Genomic DNA, 17,637 nt, shown 5'->3' with positions numbered 1-17,637 from the left:
TCATTTAAGTGGGTTATTTTCTCAGTCTTGGGTAGTTTTTGGGTAGTTTTGTGTAACCCAACCACTGAGTTAGTGGCTGGGTCATTTTCACTAACAGTTGAATAAATGCACCCCTCCCCCACCCGACGCATCATCCCAACTCATTGGGTCAAATCAATCAGTATGGGCTGTTTTAATTTGCCTCAGGTGGAGGTAGTGGTTTTCAGACTGTTGGATTTATTTGGAGACACAAGGTTCATATCAATATATTTATCCATAAAACCATTACTGTACACTAGAAAAAACAAAAATCTGTAATAACAGTCCAGCTTACATGACATTAAATGCACTGCTATCTTCGTTAGCTTTGGCTTACTTGTTTGTAATGCCGACTGGATCATAAGTTCGTTATTCAGTTTTTGATCAAAATCTGATGTTTTCATTTTAAATATATGACTTATTTGCGTCATTTACTTCAAAGTCTATATATAAACACCACTTTAGCAGCTCTAACAATGCATTTCTGAACACCTTCTTGTGCATAAATAAAGGAGATACCATGTTGACATATTTGTTTATAATGTGGAATATTTTACATTTTCAAAAGATAAAAATAACCCTGAAAACATTAACCCATTTATGAAATAAAAATTAACCCAGCGTTTTTGTAAAAATGAAACTATCCTTAGTGTTGAAAAACAACCCATTTGATAGGTTAAAATTAACAACCCAACTTGATGGGTTACTTTAGCCTAAAATGTGTTCTATCCTATATTTACCCAGCCTTTGGCTAAAAACAAGCCAATCTTGGTTGTTTTTAACCCAATGTTTTTTAGAGTGTGGTTCAAAAACATGACAATGAGTTCAGTATTCTTCAGTGGTCTTCCCAGTTACCAGATCTGAAGCCAATAGAACGTTTTTCGGATGTGGTAGAACAGGAGATTCGCAGCATGAAAGTTCACCTGAAAAATCTTCAGAAATTAGTAGTATATTAATATCTATATTAGTACATCATCTTTTACACTGCCATACCCAATTTGTAAATCTCCCCAATCAGTTAATTTTTTTCTGCATCTATTAAGCAGAACAAACATAATAACTGTCCCTCAAATTTCCGAGCTCATCAAGCATGTCTTATAACGCCGGGTAGTATCTTTTATTTCCCATTCAGTCTGGAGATGCAGTATAAAAGACATTAACCATGTGGTAATTATTGGGACACATCTCTGCCGGGACTCGAACCCGGAGCCTCTGGATTAGAAGTCCAGCGCGCTATTCCATTGCGCCACAGAGACTGAACCAGTTGCAATGCCGTACAGCGAGCTCTAATTCTGCATCATCATACGCATCCTGTGTCACCAGCATCAGGACCGTTGTATAGCCTCTGATATATAATTCCAGCATTTAACACTAGGGCGCGCTGGACCACCAACTCAGAAGGCTCAGTAGCGGACTACAGTTGGGCACTGTAAATGTTTTCTTTCGGGCGTGCATATTTAACGTGTATATGCATCCGGGCTTTTTTCAGAATGATTTCCACAGATTGTGTCAGTGTCGGCGTTAATGCAAACCTCGTAACGCGTTTAGACAGCGTGTTTACCTTCTCAAATGTTCTCAGAACTTTAGTGTTTCTATATGAATATCTCTTTTGAGGTGCTATGACATCCAAAACTAGACTAGGTCTACCTATAAGAATAAAACATTGGTTCCATAGTTCACACACCGCAACAGACAAAAATAAGGCATAAAATAATTTGTGTCTATCCATATACACTAGGCTATTATATGAATATATAGGTACTCATTATATATATATATATATATATATATATATATATATATATCTGTCATCTGTCATAGTATGGGAGTGTGTCAGTGCTCATGGCATGGGTAACTTGCAATGCCTTTAAATCTCGAGATTAAATTCTTGCTGGCTTTGTTAGGTCTAAAACATTTTTGTTGTTCCAGGTTTGATGCCAAGTGGGCACGGCAACAAATGTTCAGCTAATGAGCGGATTGCATTGTATCTACTCACTACACTGTGGTTTTTCGGTGTTTATTATTATTATTTTTTGTGCTGCTCCTGAGAGCAACTTTTATATAACCAAGACGAAGTGTATAACCACCTTCACTACATTCCAGGGACGTGCAGAAGGGGGAGCTCTGGGGGCTCGATCCCCTGCCCTTTTTTAAATGATTTAAAAGTGCCCCTCTCAACATTAATTAATAAAAACTTATATTATGTAAAAAGCATTTGAATTCAAATTAACACGAGAGCTTGCACAAAACAGTAGCAAATTAATCACAAGAAAGTCGGAGAATTTTCCTATTTATTTGTCCGACTAGAGTTTGCAGTCGGATAGTCTCGTTGTCATGACGCAATCACGATGCGTCTTACTTCAACAGGCAAACAGGTATACTGAAACCACTAGCTCTTCTGTTAACCTTTTCGTAATATTAGCAGCATTTTATATGCTTATCGCCGGTAGTTTTCAAATTGATTGAGAGGGAACGTGTTGGTAAACTAGCTACTCAATTTCATTAAATTTCCAGACATGCAAGTAACCTCGTCATATTACATGTAGGCCTATGTTATATAGTCAGTAAAGGCACGATGCCAAACAGACAGAGACGGCAGAAAATGAAAGATAAACTGAAGGAGGCAGCGAAAGGGAAAGCTTCCTTATCAACATGGGTGAAAATGTGAGCTAATGAGAGAGGTAGTTACTAAAAAGGCATCATATGTTTACAAAGACTGTTGGTCAGTGTTACAGTGTTCTGTTCGGCTATACACCGGTTACCTTTGCCCCCCGCGGCACCGCCTCCACTTTCGTTTCCCTTTTTATATAAATAAAAACCATTTAGTTCAGTTGGATAACGTTCAGCAGAGGCTATAATCAGAAAGCGTTTGCTCCATTCAGCATGAACTGTAGAGTCGTAGCACAGAATAATAATGAACCCATTTTTCAAGATCACGGATATAGTTATACTTTATACATATAGTAACTTGCTCCTTGTTAACTAATATGGTAAATTTAGTACTGTAGCCTAAGTGATAAGAAAAAATTGTGATACTTAAAATCTCAATTTATCTTTATAAAATGAAATTTAGAATCAAAAATGGGATTTCAAAAATGGGATTTTTAAACTTTGGGATTAAAAATCCAGTTCAGCAAACAGTGCTGCAGTTTTATGGAAATCAGAGTGCTGCTGCCAAATGTAAATTTAATTGTGAAATTAATAGTTGTACTGACTTTATATTAAGTAACATACAGTGGGTGTGTCACTACATTTGTGGTTGGTAATACTGTTTTTTAAATTTATTTATTTATTTTTTTAAATAATGTTTAAAGATTCTTTGGATTCATCTCCACTAAAAGTTGCTGTTTTGTTGTAGTTAATTCTATGAATGTAAAAAATAAAATACCATTAGGTTATATTAGTAGTGTCATTCTCATATTCATTATTGTGACCACACAGTGTTTACAATGTCTACCAGAGTGATAAGTATATGCAGTTAAATTAAAGTTAGTAAAAGTAGTCAAATTAGCTCTGCCAATGAGGAACTCTGCACATCCCTGCCACATTCCCCTCCCTCAGAGTGAATGTCTAGATCTGGTTTCAGTAGTAAATGGAATATTTCCTTCAGTGATTTAACACTTCCTATGACTCAGGGATAAAATAGGATGTGACTTACTGAAGCATTCATTCAAAGGAATTACAGAAATAAAAGTTTCATAATATGGCTAGCCATTCTGTGGCCATACCTTATCACTGGGTGGGTAATAACAAGTAAATCACTACCTTGAACAATGCATTATTGAGATATAAACAGAAGCATACAACAGCTCATGTATAGATATTTCTTAATTTAGAAATTTCCTTTATTAATGAGTCAGGGCCACAGGGGGCATCTAAAGACAGTCACAAACAAAAACCATGTCATTCTCCTTCTGTTTCTCACATTCTTTTTTGAACACTTTCTTCTTCATTACTACATCAGGTTCAGAGTGCAGTCAAGGCGACTGAGGTGAAAATGGACAGAGCAATAACAATGTAGCCAGAATGGTAGACCTCAGGGATCTTAAAGCCCTTACCGACATCCCACATCTGAAAGAAAAAACAAGAATGTAAATTAAAATGTAGTTCAAGACCTGCATTTAAGGTCATGCACACTGCATACTGAAATCACTATATACTACCATATATAAATAAACTAGCAGAACAGGTAACAATTTGCAATGTTAAATATACATAAATAAAATTGGAACTATATTATCTCAAGTACATATAACTTTCCATACAGTCCCATAGCAGCTGAGTTTTGGCAGCAGCTGTTCTGTGGGTGTAGAAAATGCCTAGATGTGTAAACACTTGTGACCATTTGAATTTGTTGACAATCAGTGTGTTTACATGGACAACAATAATCCACTCTTAGCCCGATTAAGACGATACTTTGATTAAGAAACTACCATGTAAACAGCAATTTTTAATTACCTTAATCTGATTAAGATCATACTCGAAGTAAGCACTAATCAAATTAAGACATGTGGAGTAACTCGTTTTAGTCGCATTATCGATGTGTATCACAGACATGTAAACACCTTAATCACATTATTAACGTCGTGTGAAAGTTTTCACCGCATTTTGTGACAGGACACGATCACACACGGCAGTGCTCAACATTTTACGGCGTATATGGTACCATAACGAAGACGAACTGTATGTTGATACGTGAAATCCTGGAGGGACGTCGGGGCGTGGTGACGTAATGACCTGTGCCGTTAATCTAATTATGTCCTATAACATGTAAAACGGGTACATGCCAGGAGTATTCTAAAAGCGACGCATGTAAACACCTTAATCACATTATTACCTTACTCAGAGTAAGGTCAATAATTAGATTACTGCTGTCCATGTAAACGTAGTCAGTTACTGTTAACTACAATAGCTAGGTAACTACACAAACCTCCCACAGTGGTAAATGATGCGTTCTCAGATATAAAAACAAAAGATAAAAAGTTTTTTTTTCTTTGGTTTGGTATAGTCCATTTCCCCACAGCATCATTTAGCATTTAGTGCAGCAACACCACCACATGTCTATGTTATGAGGAGTCACAGGTGAATCTGCTATGATTTATCAGCAATATTGATGGATTTCTTCCTGAGGATATTCTAGTGTGAACATGCAAGTCATGTTTAATTTGTTTCACATGTTTCTCAAATTCAAAAGTCTAACAATGTATTGACCCTCACTGGTACTTAAGCATCATCAATGTGCTCCTATATCAAATCTCCTGCCTGATTTGTTGTTCGCACAGCAAGTGTTTTGCTAAAACGAAAATAAATTTCCAGTCAATTACACAATTATATGCAATATCATCATGTTCCTTTTTATAGCTAAAAGAAAGTGTCTGAAGACAAAAGGAAACAATTTACTCACTGTGGTATGAGACAATTGTGTTGATTTTAGCATGCAGTTTGCATATGGGGTTATTTTACTACCAAAAATTGAGAACACAGTAGCATGTCAACATGATTCCTTCTCCTCTCATACAAAAACAGACATGATCAGTAATTTATCCTGCTTATGAAGCAATTTAAAAAACAATTATATTGCCACCACTATGTTTCACAGATGGGATAAGGTTCTTATAATGGTTTTCCTTTCTCCAAACATAGTCCACATTTAAACGAAAATTTTATTTTGGTCTCATATGTCCAAAAAACATTTAGACAATAGCCTTCTGGCTTATCCACGTGATCGTTAGCAAACTGCAGAAGGGCAGCAATGTTCTTTTTGGATTACAGTGGCTTTCTCCTTGCAACCATGCCATGCACACCATTGTTGCTCAGTGTTCTCCTGATGGTGGACTCATGAACGTTAACATTAGCCAATGTGAGAGAGCCCTTTAGTTAGTTACCCTGGGTTCCACTTCATGGACTGTTACACGTCTTGCTTTTGGAGTGATCTTTGTTGGACGACCACTCCTGGGGAGAATAACAGTGGTCTGTAAAATGATCGGTCTGATCGTGGATTGGTGGAGTCCAAACTCTTTAGAGATGGCTTTGTAACCTTTTCCAGCCTGATGAGCATCCACAACTCTTTTTCTGAGGTCCTCAGAACTCTCCTTTGTTCGTTCCATGATAGATTTCCACAAACATTTGCTGTGTAGATCAGACTCTGCTAGATCCCTGTTCTAAATAAAACAGGTGCTCACTCACACCTGATTGTCATTCCATTGATTGAAAACATCTGCATCTAATTTCAAGCCAATCCTAGAGGTTCAAATACTTTTGCCACTCAGAGACATGTAATATATTAGAATATTCCTTAATAAATAAATGATCAAGTATAATATTTTTGTCTCATTTGTTTAACTGGGTTCTCTTTACCTACTTTTAGGACCTGTATGAAAATCTGATGCTTATTTAGGTTATATTTATGCAGATATATAGAAAATTCTAAAGGGTTCACAAACTTACAAGCACCACTGTGCTTACTGATCAAACCAAAATATTTTTCAATGTTTTTTAAGAGCACTGTCCATATAAGCTTTTGCACACTAAACAAACTTCAAACACACATCTGCTTCTTACTTAATGCAAAGAGTGTTAATAATCTATAGTTTATTTTTTCTGATCTGATCAACAGTATTCGGAAAACAACAACTTGGTGGAAAGATTAGATTTAACTGACTGCACCGAATTTATAACTGAATCTTATTAACAACTAGCTAAATTAAATCTAAATCAAGACACATTCACTCAGCTCCTCAGACTATTTTTGAACATGCCTTGAGAAAAATATAATATAGTGTACAACATGTTAACACTAATTGCCAAATGAATGCAGCTACTGCGGTCATCTTTAATCATTTAACTTGCTGGCTAACACGTTAACTGACAATGAAGCTACTACGCTGATTTCTGAGTTAGGGTACATGTGCATTAGGATCATAATATTATTAGGGAAAATCAATCCACTACATATTTAACGGTCAGTTTCCTTGTTTACTCATTTTCCTTTAATGACAGCCCTCCATTGCTAATGTAGCATCCATCCAGGGTGTATTCTTGCTTCACACCCAATGTCACACAAGATAGCCTCTGGATTCACTGTGAACCTCACCAGTTAAAACACTTACTGAAAGTGTGTAAGCGAATAATAAAATGTCCCAGTGGCTATGGAAGTGGGGTAACAATTGGTGTGGCAGGTGCCATGGACACCACCAGTTCAACCTGCACTAGTAACAGTAAAAAACCTGACTGAAAAGTTGTCATTTTACAGCATCATTGCTGCCACACATGTCTAGGAACATCTGCACTCAAGTCAGAAAGAACTGTTTTATATGTACAGCAAACAAGCAGCTGCTGTGGTAGGGTGACTTTTGTTGTTGTAATGTTGCGTATGTGTTTACCAGGTGGCGAATGCCATTGTAAGTGTGGTAGGCCACTGGGAAGGACAGGGCAAATTTGGCTGTGGTGATGAGAGCTGGACCCATGGAGAACGAGTGGACCAGGTCCAAGTAGTAAGGAAAACTGCCCGGCAATACTAGCGCAGCAGCTGCAAAAGCAGAAATACCTGACCAAAACAGGAAACATCACATCAACTTAGATTATTTCCACAGCAATAATACTGTTAACACTGAACAAAATTACATCACACTAAGCGGTAATAGTCACCTTCTTAGCGTTAACTGGTTAAATCAACAACTCCAGACAAACTAAATTTATAGGACACTAAATTCTTGATTTGAAATAAAATTGGTCAATAAGATACATTTTCAGCCCATCAATCACTGGTTTAACTGTCAGTTTAAACCAGTGAAATATTTAGTGAACATGTACTTCCTTTATTTGAAATAAGCAGACAAATAACATACATTTTCAAAGTAAGTAGAGGACATATTTTACACATTCTGGCTAAGCATACCTAGGAAGAATTTTCTTGTTGAAATTATAGTTCATTAGTATGACAAGTAAAATGAAATATCTCCTGTTTTATTGATTAGAGGACAGTTTGTGTGCGTGTGTGTTTGTGTGTATTACCTGCACTGAGCACTACGCCTGTTCCTCTGTGAGTGATTGACATCATCATGGGGACTGACCACCTGCAAGGCACAGTTACCATAGTAACGCCAGTTCCTAGCATATAGTCACCTTTTATCATAAAATCTATTCCACACACAATTCATATGACAGAAAAAAATTAACAGAGCTGTAATTGCTTTAAACATCATGGATGGAAAGCTGAAATTTAAATGCCAGAAATACTTTTTATACATTTAAATAACCATCAACAAGTGGGCAGTAGTAGCACAATGGTTAAGACATTAGGCTACTGACTGGAAGGATGAGAGTTCAAACCCCAGCACTGCCAAGCCACCACTGTTGGGCCGTCGAGCAAGGCGCTTAACCCTCAACTGCTCATATGTATAAATGAAATAAAAAGATTTAAGTCACTCTGGATAACGGTGTCTGCCAAATATAAAAAATCTAAATGAATGCCAGACTGTCTGTCAAAACTTATGAGGAGATGGAATGTGCATTATGAAGATCTAAAATCTTTTGTAGCCATGGACCCCTTTAACTGTTTAAAAAAAAAAAAAAGCCTATTTATTCCACTTCAGTACAGATTTGTTTTACAAACAATCAAACCAGTCAAATATTAGGCACATGGTTTAAAAGTGTACAATAATAATTGATTACTGCAGAGCCAGAGTTTTTTCTATTTATGAATTTTCCACTAATGGAACACATTTAGTAAAAGTGAAATTAGAGTCCAGTTAGCAGTATTTATAGGCATAATAACTTTGATAATGGTGGGTTTGATTTCCACCAATGTAACAAAATGAAAGTTGAGCACCAAAATCCAATACCATTACTCAGAGGGAAAGAACAGTTGACCACAGTCCAATAAATAAACATAATAGCAGCCTGAAAACTGTGACTGTGTTTTAAGAATAAAGTCATAATGGTTGCATGGCAGTAGCACGCAGCAACCTCTCCGGATCAAAAATGGTGCTTGGTTTGGAAATTGCACCGTATCGAACCGCAAGACCCTGCAGTGGATAGTGAGGACAGATGAGAAGATCGGGGTCTCTCTTCCCTCCATCCTTGATAGGGCGGCTGTGGCTCAGTTGGTAGTGCGGGTTGTCCACTAATCGTAGGGTTGGCGGTTCTCCTTGGGCAAGACACTGAACCCCAAATTGCTCCCGATGGCAAGTTAGCGCCTTGCGTGGCAGCTCTGCTACCATTGGTGTGTGTGTGAATGGGTGAATGAGACACAGTGTAAAGCACTTTGGATAAATTTACCATTAGACATTTACACCACACACTGCATTCGCAAAGCCACCAGCATTGTGGATGACCCCACATACCCCTCACACAAACTCCTGCCGTCTGGAAAAAGGTACCTCAGGCCTGGTAATGTATTCAGGCCCTCATGGCCAGACTGTGTAACAATTTCTTCCTCCAAGCCATCAGACTCCTCAATACTCAGAGACTGGACTGACACCCACACACAGAGATACTGAACTGAACACTATCCCACTCCCCTTGCAATTTTTCACATTTCTGTACTGACTACTTGTACTGTTGCTGCTACTGTACTTATAAAAATTTTGTTTAATTATTATACATTTTACCTGGCTTCTACCACAATAACTGCTATGTCCACAAGCTAATCTGCTGTAAGCTGTCGGTGCTCTGTGCTACACTGTCGCTTACTGTGCCCATTGTCACTCAGCAATGGCGGCGAACACAGTTGCAGCGGCTCACGGCTCTCCTTTTCAGCGCTCTTTTTTGTTGTTTTTGTATTATTTCTTTATTACTTGTTTGTGCATTATCGGTTCTACGAACATTCGCTATACAAGTCAGAACCTTATGGATATTGGGGACCAACACCAAATACCTATTTCGAGAGTCTTTCATCACACGCACAACATCCCAGACGACATGGCGAGATTGCCGGGCTCTCCGTGGATTGTTGTTGGGTCCAGAAGGCAGCGTAGACGGAGAAGGGAGAGGAAGCAAAAGCGGGGATGCAGGGCCGGTGTTATGTTAAGGTTAAGAAAACAACCACACAAGCCACCTTTACTGAGCCCGTTTCTCTCCAATGCCAGATTCCTAGTGCATAAAATCGACAATTTGGAATTACAACTAGCTGGAAATCACTACGTTCGTGATTGTTGTGTTTTGATTATTACTGAAACCTGGCTTCATCCGAGGATACCTGATGCTAGCATGCAGCTAGCAGGTCGTACTATGCTCCGCTGGGACAGGACTGAGGACTCCGCTAAGAGCGGGGGGGGCTCTGTATGTATGTGCATGAGAATTGGTGTAATAACGGAACAATGATAGATAAATTGTTCCCCTGACCTCGAGTACATGTCTGTAAGATGTCGGCCCTTTTTCCTACCGAGAGAGCTAACAGTAGTGATTATCACGGCTGTGTATATTCCACCCGACGCCAATGTGAACACGGCGCTCTCTCTCCTGTTGAACACCATAAACAAACATCAGCGGGTTTACCCCGACGGTGTTCACATAATTGCAGGAGATTTTAATAAGGCGCACTTGAAGACTGTACTCCCGAAATTTTATCAACATGTTAAGTGTTTTACTAGAGGGGCGAACACTCTGGATCATGTTTACTCCAACATTAAGCAGGCGTATAGAGCCATACCTCTCCCCCACCTCGGCCAATCAGACCATCTCTCCCTCCTGCTCTCCCCTGCCTACACCCCCCTCAGACGCAGTGTCAAGACCACTATAAAGACTGTTACCACCTGGACTGACGATGCATTCTGCAAACTACAGGACTGCTTTGAACAGACAGACTGGGATTTATTTGAACATCAAGATCTAGAAACATTAACAGGAACGCTACTGGACTATATCAAGTTCTGTATCGGAAATGTGACTGTGGACAAAAACATTCAGGTTTTCCAAAACCAGAAACCTTGGATGACCAAACAGGTCCGCACACTCCTCAAAGCCCGCGATGCTGCCTTCAGGTCTGGTAATAGAGCTCTGTACAGAGCTGCTCGTGCCAACCTGAAAGGTGGTATTAAGGAAGCTAAGGCGGTCAACAAGAGGAGCATAGAGTCCCACCTGTCCAGCAAAAATAAACGGGAGGTGTGGCAGGGCATACAAAACATCACGAACTACAGAGGCCGTGATGCGACAACAGGAGACCTGAGTGCGATGCTGGCAGAAGAGCTAAATTGCTTCTTTGCTCGCTTTGAAACATAACAACAGCACTCATCTGCTCCAGCCTCACCTCCACCCTCATCTGGCTCCTGTACGAGTCCAGCCCTGCCTCCATCCCCTCCTGGTTCCTGCACCACTCTACTTACTGTGAGGGAACATGATGTTAGACGGATGTTTCTGGCAGTGAACCCCAGGAAAGCTGCTGGCCCAGACGGAGTACCTGGTAAGGTGCTCAGATCGTGTGCCCACCAGCTTGCCCACATCTTTACCAGAATCTTCAATCTCTCCCTGGCCCAAGCAGTCATCCCGTCCTGCCTAAAATCAGCCACAATCATTCCAGTGCCAAAGAAGTCGCCCACCACTAGCCTAAATGATTATCGTCCTGTGGCCCTCACTCCAGTTATCATGAAGTGCTTTGAGAGATTGGTTCTTCAGCACATCAAGGACTACCTCCCCCCAGACTTCGATCCTTATCAGTTTGCATATCGCGCAAACAGATCCACAGAGGATGCTATCGCTGTAGCTGTCCACTCCGTGTTGAGACATCTAGAGCAGCAACAGAGCTACGTCCGGATGCTTTTTGTGGATTACAGTTCAGCTTTTAATACAATCATTCCGACATTCTCATCACCAAATTGGTCACTCTTGGCCTCCCCCCCACATGTGCCTGGATAAAGGACTTTCTCACCAACCGGTCTCAGACAATGAGACTCGGACCCCACCTCTCCTCCACTCGCACGTTGAGCACAGGTTCTTCACAGGGCTGTGTGCTGAGCCCCCTCCTGTACTGTCTCTACACATACGACTGTAGTCCAGTCCACAATAATAATCTTATCGTCAAGTTTGCTGACGACACCACAGTGGTCGGACTCATCTCAAAAGGAGACGAGGTAGCCTACAGAGAGGAAGTCCTGAACTTGGCAGCCTGGTGTTCAAAGAACAATCTGGCTCTAAACACCAAGAAAACCAAGGAGCTCATTGTAGACTTCAGGAAGCACAACACTGAGCTAGCCCCCCTTTTCATCAATGGTGAGTGTGTGGAGAGGGTCCACACCTTCCGGTTTCTTGGCGTCCTTATCTCTGCAGACATCTCCTGGACAGACATCATCACAGCGGTTATTAAGAAGGCTCAAACGCAGCTACACTTCCTGAGGGTTCTCAGAAAGTACAATCTGGACCAAAATCTGCTGCTGATCTTCTACCGCTCGTCCGTCAAGAGCCTGCTGACATACTATATCACGGTGTGGTACGGTAGCTGCACCGCGGCAGACAGGGAGAGGCTTCAGAGAGTAATAAGAGCAGCACAGAAGATCATTGGCTGCCCTCTCCCCTCCCTGATGGATATTTACACTTCCCGTTGCATCAGCAGAGGAAAAACCATCATTAAGGACAGCTCTCACCCTGGCTCTGATCTGTTCAATCTGTTGCCCTCAGGGAGACGTTACAGGTGCATCAAAACAAGGACTAATAGATTTAAGAATAGTTTTTTCCCAAAAGCTATTACCATTCTAAACACATACATGTACTGATTTCACAGTACATGTATATAGTGTCTCAAAACTGTGCATTTCATAGTACCTCCCCCCTCCGCCCCAATACTTGTTTATTTATCTTGTTTATTCTTCTTGTTTATTTTATGTACATGTTGGCACGGAACAAAAAGGAGTGGCGCTTAATTTCACTGTACATGTGTATAGTGACAGTAAAAGGCATTTTCATTCATTCATTCATTCATTCATTGTCCTGTTTCTGTTTTATTAGTTACTGTACTGTCTTCTGTTGTTTGCAATGTGCACTTTATGTAAGTGGTAAATTTAAAGCACCTTTATCCAAAGTGCTTTACACTGTGTCTCATTAACACACACTCACACACCAATGGAAGCAGAGCTGCCATTCAAGGCACTAACCTACCATCGGGAGCAACTTGGGGTTCAGTGTCTTGCCCAAGGACACTTCAGCATGTGGAGTCATGTGGGCCGGGAACTGAACTGCAAACCCTACGATTAGTGGACAACCCACTCTACCACCTGAGCCAAGCTTGCCCCATGCCCCAAACCCCAAGTTATGTAGAATGTGTAGGTCTTATTATGTGTAGCACCATAGCCCTGGAGCAACATTGTTTCATTTAATTGTGTACTGCACCAGCTGTATATGGTTGAAATGACAATAAAGCCACTTGACTTGACTAATATTAACTTGACTAATCCCAGGCAGTGGTTACCTTCAAGACTATCGATGGTTACATCTGTATGCCATTCAATAAGGGGGTGTAGTTTCACAGGAGACAATGAGAATAAAAAATTTAATTATCCCATAGGAGTGGAACTCCAGTACACTCAACATCAAGCCCTCACTGCATTATTGCATATAGATTCCTACGATAAACTTAAGCCTTATTGTGAGTCCATATGCCATAACACATTGGGGGCTCAATTGCTGTACTGAGCATTATTGCGTCACAGCTGTTATGCCACAGATGTAACCATCGACAGCCTTTAAGGCAACCACTGCCTGTGATTTCTCCTTCAACAAAATAGTCAATTTCCTCCAAGTTTGTGTTCTTTCTTTTAAAACAAATGCAATTTCTGGCAAAGGTGTTTCAAAGTGTGATACACCAGAAGATTAAATAGTCTATTTCTTTATTTGAAAACCAACAGTAAAGTTATAGCATCACCAAATCCTCAAGGCCCTTCATTTTAACACATATGTACCATTTGGTCATAGTATTCTGACTTGATTCTTGAAATAATGCAACCTTTCCTGATATGATGACATTCTCAAAATATTACGACTTTATTTTTGGTCTCATTTATTTTTATCTTCTAAACAGTGGCTGGAATATACAGATGAAGTGAGAAGTGCAATGGGAGGCAGGCAGAGAGTAACTGTCGGTCTTTTCAAAATTACACCGAGCTAAATCGAGTTAGCATTAACACAAGTAGCTACCATAAAGTTAGCTAGCAATGTTACATGATTATTTACCTTTGTGTTGGAGATCTAACTAGCCATCTTACTACTAGTTACTTGGGTGTAGACAAGCATTTCATAGCAGTGAATAACTAGTTGTCCTATCTCCCTCTGACATTTTCCAGATATGGTGCTTCTCTGCTCTCTGTTTTGTACTAAACACAGACAAAATCACTATTTAGTGTTTTCTGTTAAAAACCTAGTAACAAATCCCTTTATTCTCTGGTTTGAAGTGCTAGCTGCAAACTGGTAAATATGCATAATTTTTAGGTGGTGTATAGACTGGATGTTCTACCTCAGATCAGCTCCTTTTGCTGGTTGAGTGTGCAAAAACTCTCTCTGCTTTTTGTTTTGTAATAAATACAGACAGAATCGCTGTTTAGTATAGATGCACCGATGTATCGGCCGATAAAGGTAATTTTTTGTGCTATCGGCCGATAGTTTAGGGCAGATTATATCCTGTCAATCAAAAGAGGTCAGGAAAACACATCAAATTTGTGCTGTGTGTAAAGATGTCTCTTGGGTGGAATTATTTTGAATTGGGCGACAATGACGACAACAAAACTGTAGTTTGTAAGCTCTGCTTTGATAAAATTTCACGAGATGGAACTCAAGTTAAATCTTAACACAACTAATTTGATTACACACCATAGATGCCGACACACCAAGGAATATGATGAGTTCGTCAAAGCGGAGGCTGCTTCAGCTGAAAAAAAAAAGCTAAATACCAACAAAGGCTAGCGTGACTCCCTCTATCACGCAAGTATTTGACAGCACTAGAAAATTAAATCTGGCAGCACAAAAGCTCTAAAAATTACTCAGAAATTAATGGAGTATCAACCATTCTCCGTATTGGAAGACACGGGATTTCAGCAACTGTTAAGACAACTTGAGCCTCGCTACACTTTACATACTCGGTGTTGTTTCGGAGACGTCTGCTTACCGGAGATATACAACCATGTGGCAGATCACATTCACAAGACTTCATAACTCCGCGATGAGCTTCACCATAGATATTCAAAGTAATTAATAAACTTAAAGTCTTGCTTCATACAGAAGAACTTACCACTTCTCACACTTCACTGGCAATCTCACAAGCATTCACTAACATGTTAGATAGATGGAAAATTGACAGATCAAGAGTGCACGCCATTGTACGTGACATGAGGAATATGGCTAAAGTCATGACGGCCAGTGATATTATAAGTATGCTCTGCATGACTCATTCCCTCCAGCTCGCCATCAATGAAGGCATATTAAGCCAGCGGAGCGTGACAGAATTGGTTAGTATGTGCCGAAAGATTGTAGGCCACTTTAAACACTCGCAACTTGCTTCTTCACGTCTGCAGTCTATTCAGACACAGATGGATCTTCCACTAAAGATACTTAAGCAGGATGTAACTACGAGGTGGAACAGCACCTTATATAATGATTGAAAGTCTTTTGGAACAAAAAAAAAAAAAAAAAAAAAAAAAAAAAAAAAAAAAAAAAAAAAGAGCGCTTGCTGCGTACGCTACAGATTACGAGCTGCCTGTCACACTTAATGTGCAGCAGTGGGCACTGATGGAACGCATAACCACACTTCTTTCACGGTTTGAACAAATAACCAGAGATTAGCAAAAATGACGTGTCCACTGCTGACATTATCCCCCTGTTGGAGACTCTACAAAGGTTACTCGGCAAAGAAGCAGACAAGGGGTTAAAACAACAACCAAAAAAACATTACTGGAGGTAGTACAAAAACACTTCAGGAACACCACTTCCAACCATATGTACAGTATCACAATGGTCCTTGATCCACGATATAAAAAGTTTTTTTATGCTGACACGAAACAACAAACGCACAAAATGCTAGTTGTGGAGATTAAGAAATTCGGACAAGATAGACAAGATGTGCAGAATCTAGAAGGCAAGTTTCTATCTAAAGAAATATAATATTCAATATAATAGGCTATTCAGTAATTCAGAAGTTTGCTTTTAGTCGTTATAAAAACACATAGGCCTAATAGTTCTTACGTTATGCTTTACTTTTAGATATCGTGCCACAAAAGAAGATGCACATAGACACAAGTGAATCAACAACAGCAGCTTTTTCAGCCATGTTCAACGAAACTGTTCAAGAAAACAGGACTGTGACGTAGAGTGCGAGTCTGTCAACTCAAGTTGTTATCTAGTAGAACCTGTGATTCCCAGGCACGAGAGCAGACTTATGTATTGGGCCACTAATCAAAGCTGTCTGCCTGTGCTTGCGCAAGTGGTAAGAAAATACTTGCCCACGCCTTGTACGAGCGTAGACAGCGAAAGGACCTTTAGCTCTGCATCTAATGTAATGAACAAGAAAAGAAACCGACTAAGGTGCAATAAAGCAGAGATGCTTTTGTTGTGAAGAAGAATTTACCCCTTAGTCTTAAATAAGGGAGTTGAATGATGAGTGGTTGTGAGCCTAGGTGTTCAGAATTGCTAATGTTAATGTAATTTAAGTACATTAAAAAAAGTTTTAAAATGATCAGTTTGATGTTCAATGATAAAGTAGAAATGCTTGTTTTTGAAGAAAGATTTATTAATGTTAATATGAATTAATGATAAGTTAACAAATCTAAACGTAATCTTCAGAATTTATTTCATGTGTTAATATTAATTTGAGTAATTGTTGAAATGGAGAGAAAGTTTTTATTTGCATTTCTTTCAGAATTGTGGAATTAATTATTATTAATTTAAAAGAAGGTACAGTGCGTCCGGAAAGTATTCACAGCACTTCACTTTTTCCACATTTTGTTATGTTACAGCCTTATTCCAAAATGGATTAAATTCATTATTTTCCTCAAAATTCTACAAACAATATGCCATAATGACAATGTGAAAGAAGTTTGTTTGAAATCTTTGCAAATTTATTAAAAATAAAAAACAAAAAAGCACATGTACATAAGCATTCACAGCCTTTGCCATGACACTCAAAATCGAGCTCAGGTGCATCCTGTTTCCACTGATCATCCTTGAGATGTTTCTACAACTTGATGGGAGTCCACCTGTGGTTATTTCAGTTGATTGGACATAATTTGGAAAGGCACACACCTGTCTATATAATGTCCCACAGTTAGCAATGCATGTCAGAGCACAAACCAAGCTATGAAGTCCAAGAAATTGTCTGTAGACATCCGAGACAGGATTGTATCGAGGCACAGATCTGGGGCAGGGTACAGAAATATTTCTGCAGCATTGAAGGTCCCAATGAGCACAGTGGCCTCAATCATCCGTAAATGGAAGAAGTTTGGAACCACCAGGATTCTTCCTAGAGCTGGCCGCCCGGCCAAACTGAGCGATCGGGGGAGAAGGGCCTTAGTCAGGGAGGTGACCAAAAACCCGATGGTCACTCTGACAGAGCTCCAGTGTGTCTCTGTGGAGAGAGGAGAACCTTCCAGAAGAACAACCATCTCTCCAGAACTCCGCCAATCAGGCATGTATGGTAGAGTGGCC

The 17,637-nt window shown here is 39.7% G+C and overlaps 1 protein-coding gene and 1 non-coding gene across 3 annotated transcripts in view; both read right to left on the bottom strand.

Moving 5' to 3' along the window:
- Positions 1-1,200: 1,200 nt before the first annotated feature.
- On the bottom strand, positions 1,201-1,274 carry trnar-ucu (transfer RNA arginine (anticodon UCU)). The gene has a single exon. It is a non-coding gene; the product is annotated as a tRNA-Arg (tRNA).
- A 2,554-nt stretch (positions 1,275-3,828) lies between these two features.
- sdhc (succinate dehydrogenase complex, subunit C, integral membrane protein) overlaps positions 3,829-17,637 on the bottom strand; it is a 22,857-nt gene continuing 9,048 nt past the window's right edge. For both annotated transcript variants that reach the window (XM_017495257.2, XM_017495258.3), the window contains 3 exons: positions 8,032-8,093; positions 7,401-7,564; positions 3,829-4,089 (listed from right to left, as the gene is read on the bottom strand). In XM_017495257.2, coding sequence (XP_017350746.1) covers positions 3,985-4,089; positions 7,401-7,564; positions 8,032-8,093 — 331 coding nt within the window. In that variant the 3' untranslated portion in view covers positions 3,829-3,984. The remainder of the gene's footprint in view (positions 4,090-7,400; positions 7,565-8,031; positions 8,094-17,637) is intronic.

Source organism: Ictalurus punctatus, chromosome 20 (assembly GCF_001660625.3).
Source record: "Ictalurus punctatus breed USDA103 chromosome 20, Coco_2.0, whole genome shotgun sequence".
NCBI lineage: Eukaryota > Metazoa > Chordata > Actinopteri > Siluriformes > Ictaluridae > Ictalurus > Ictalurus punctatus.
Note: the sequence above shows the minus strand (reverse complement) of the source record. Positions and strands in the feature narration are given on the sequence as shown.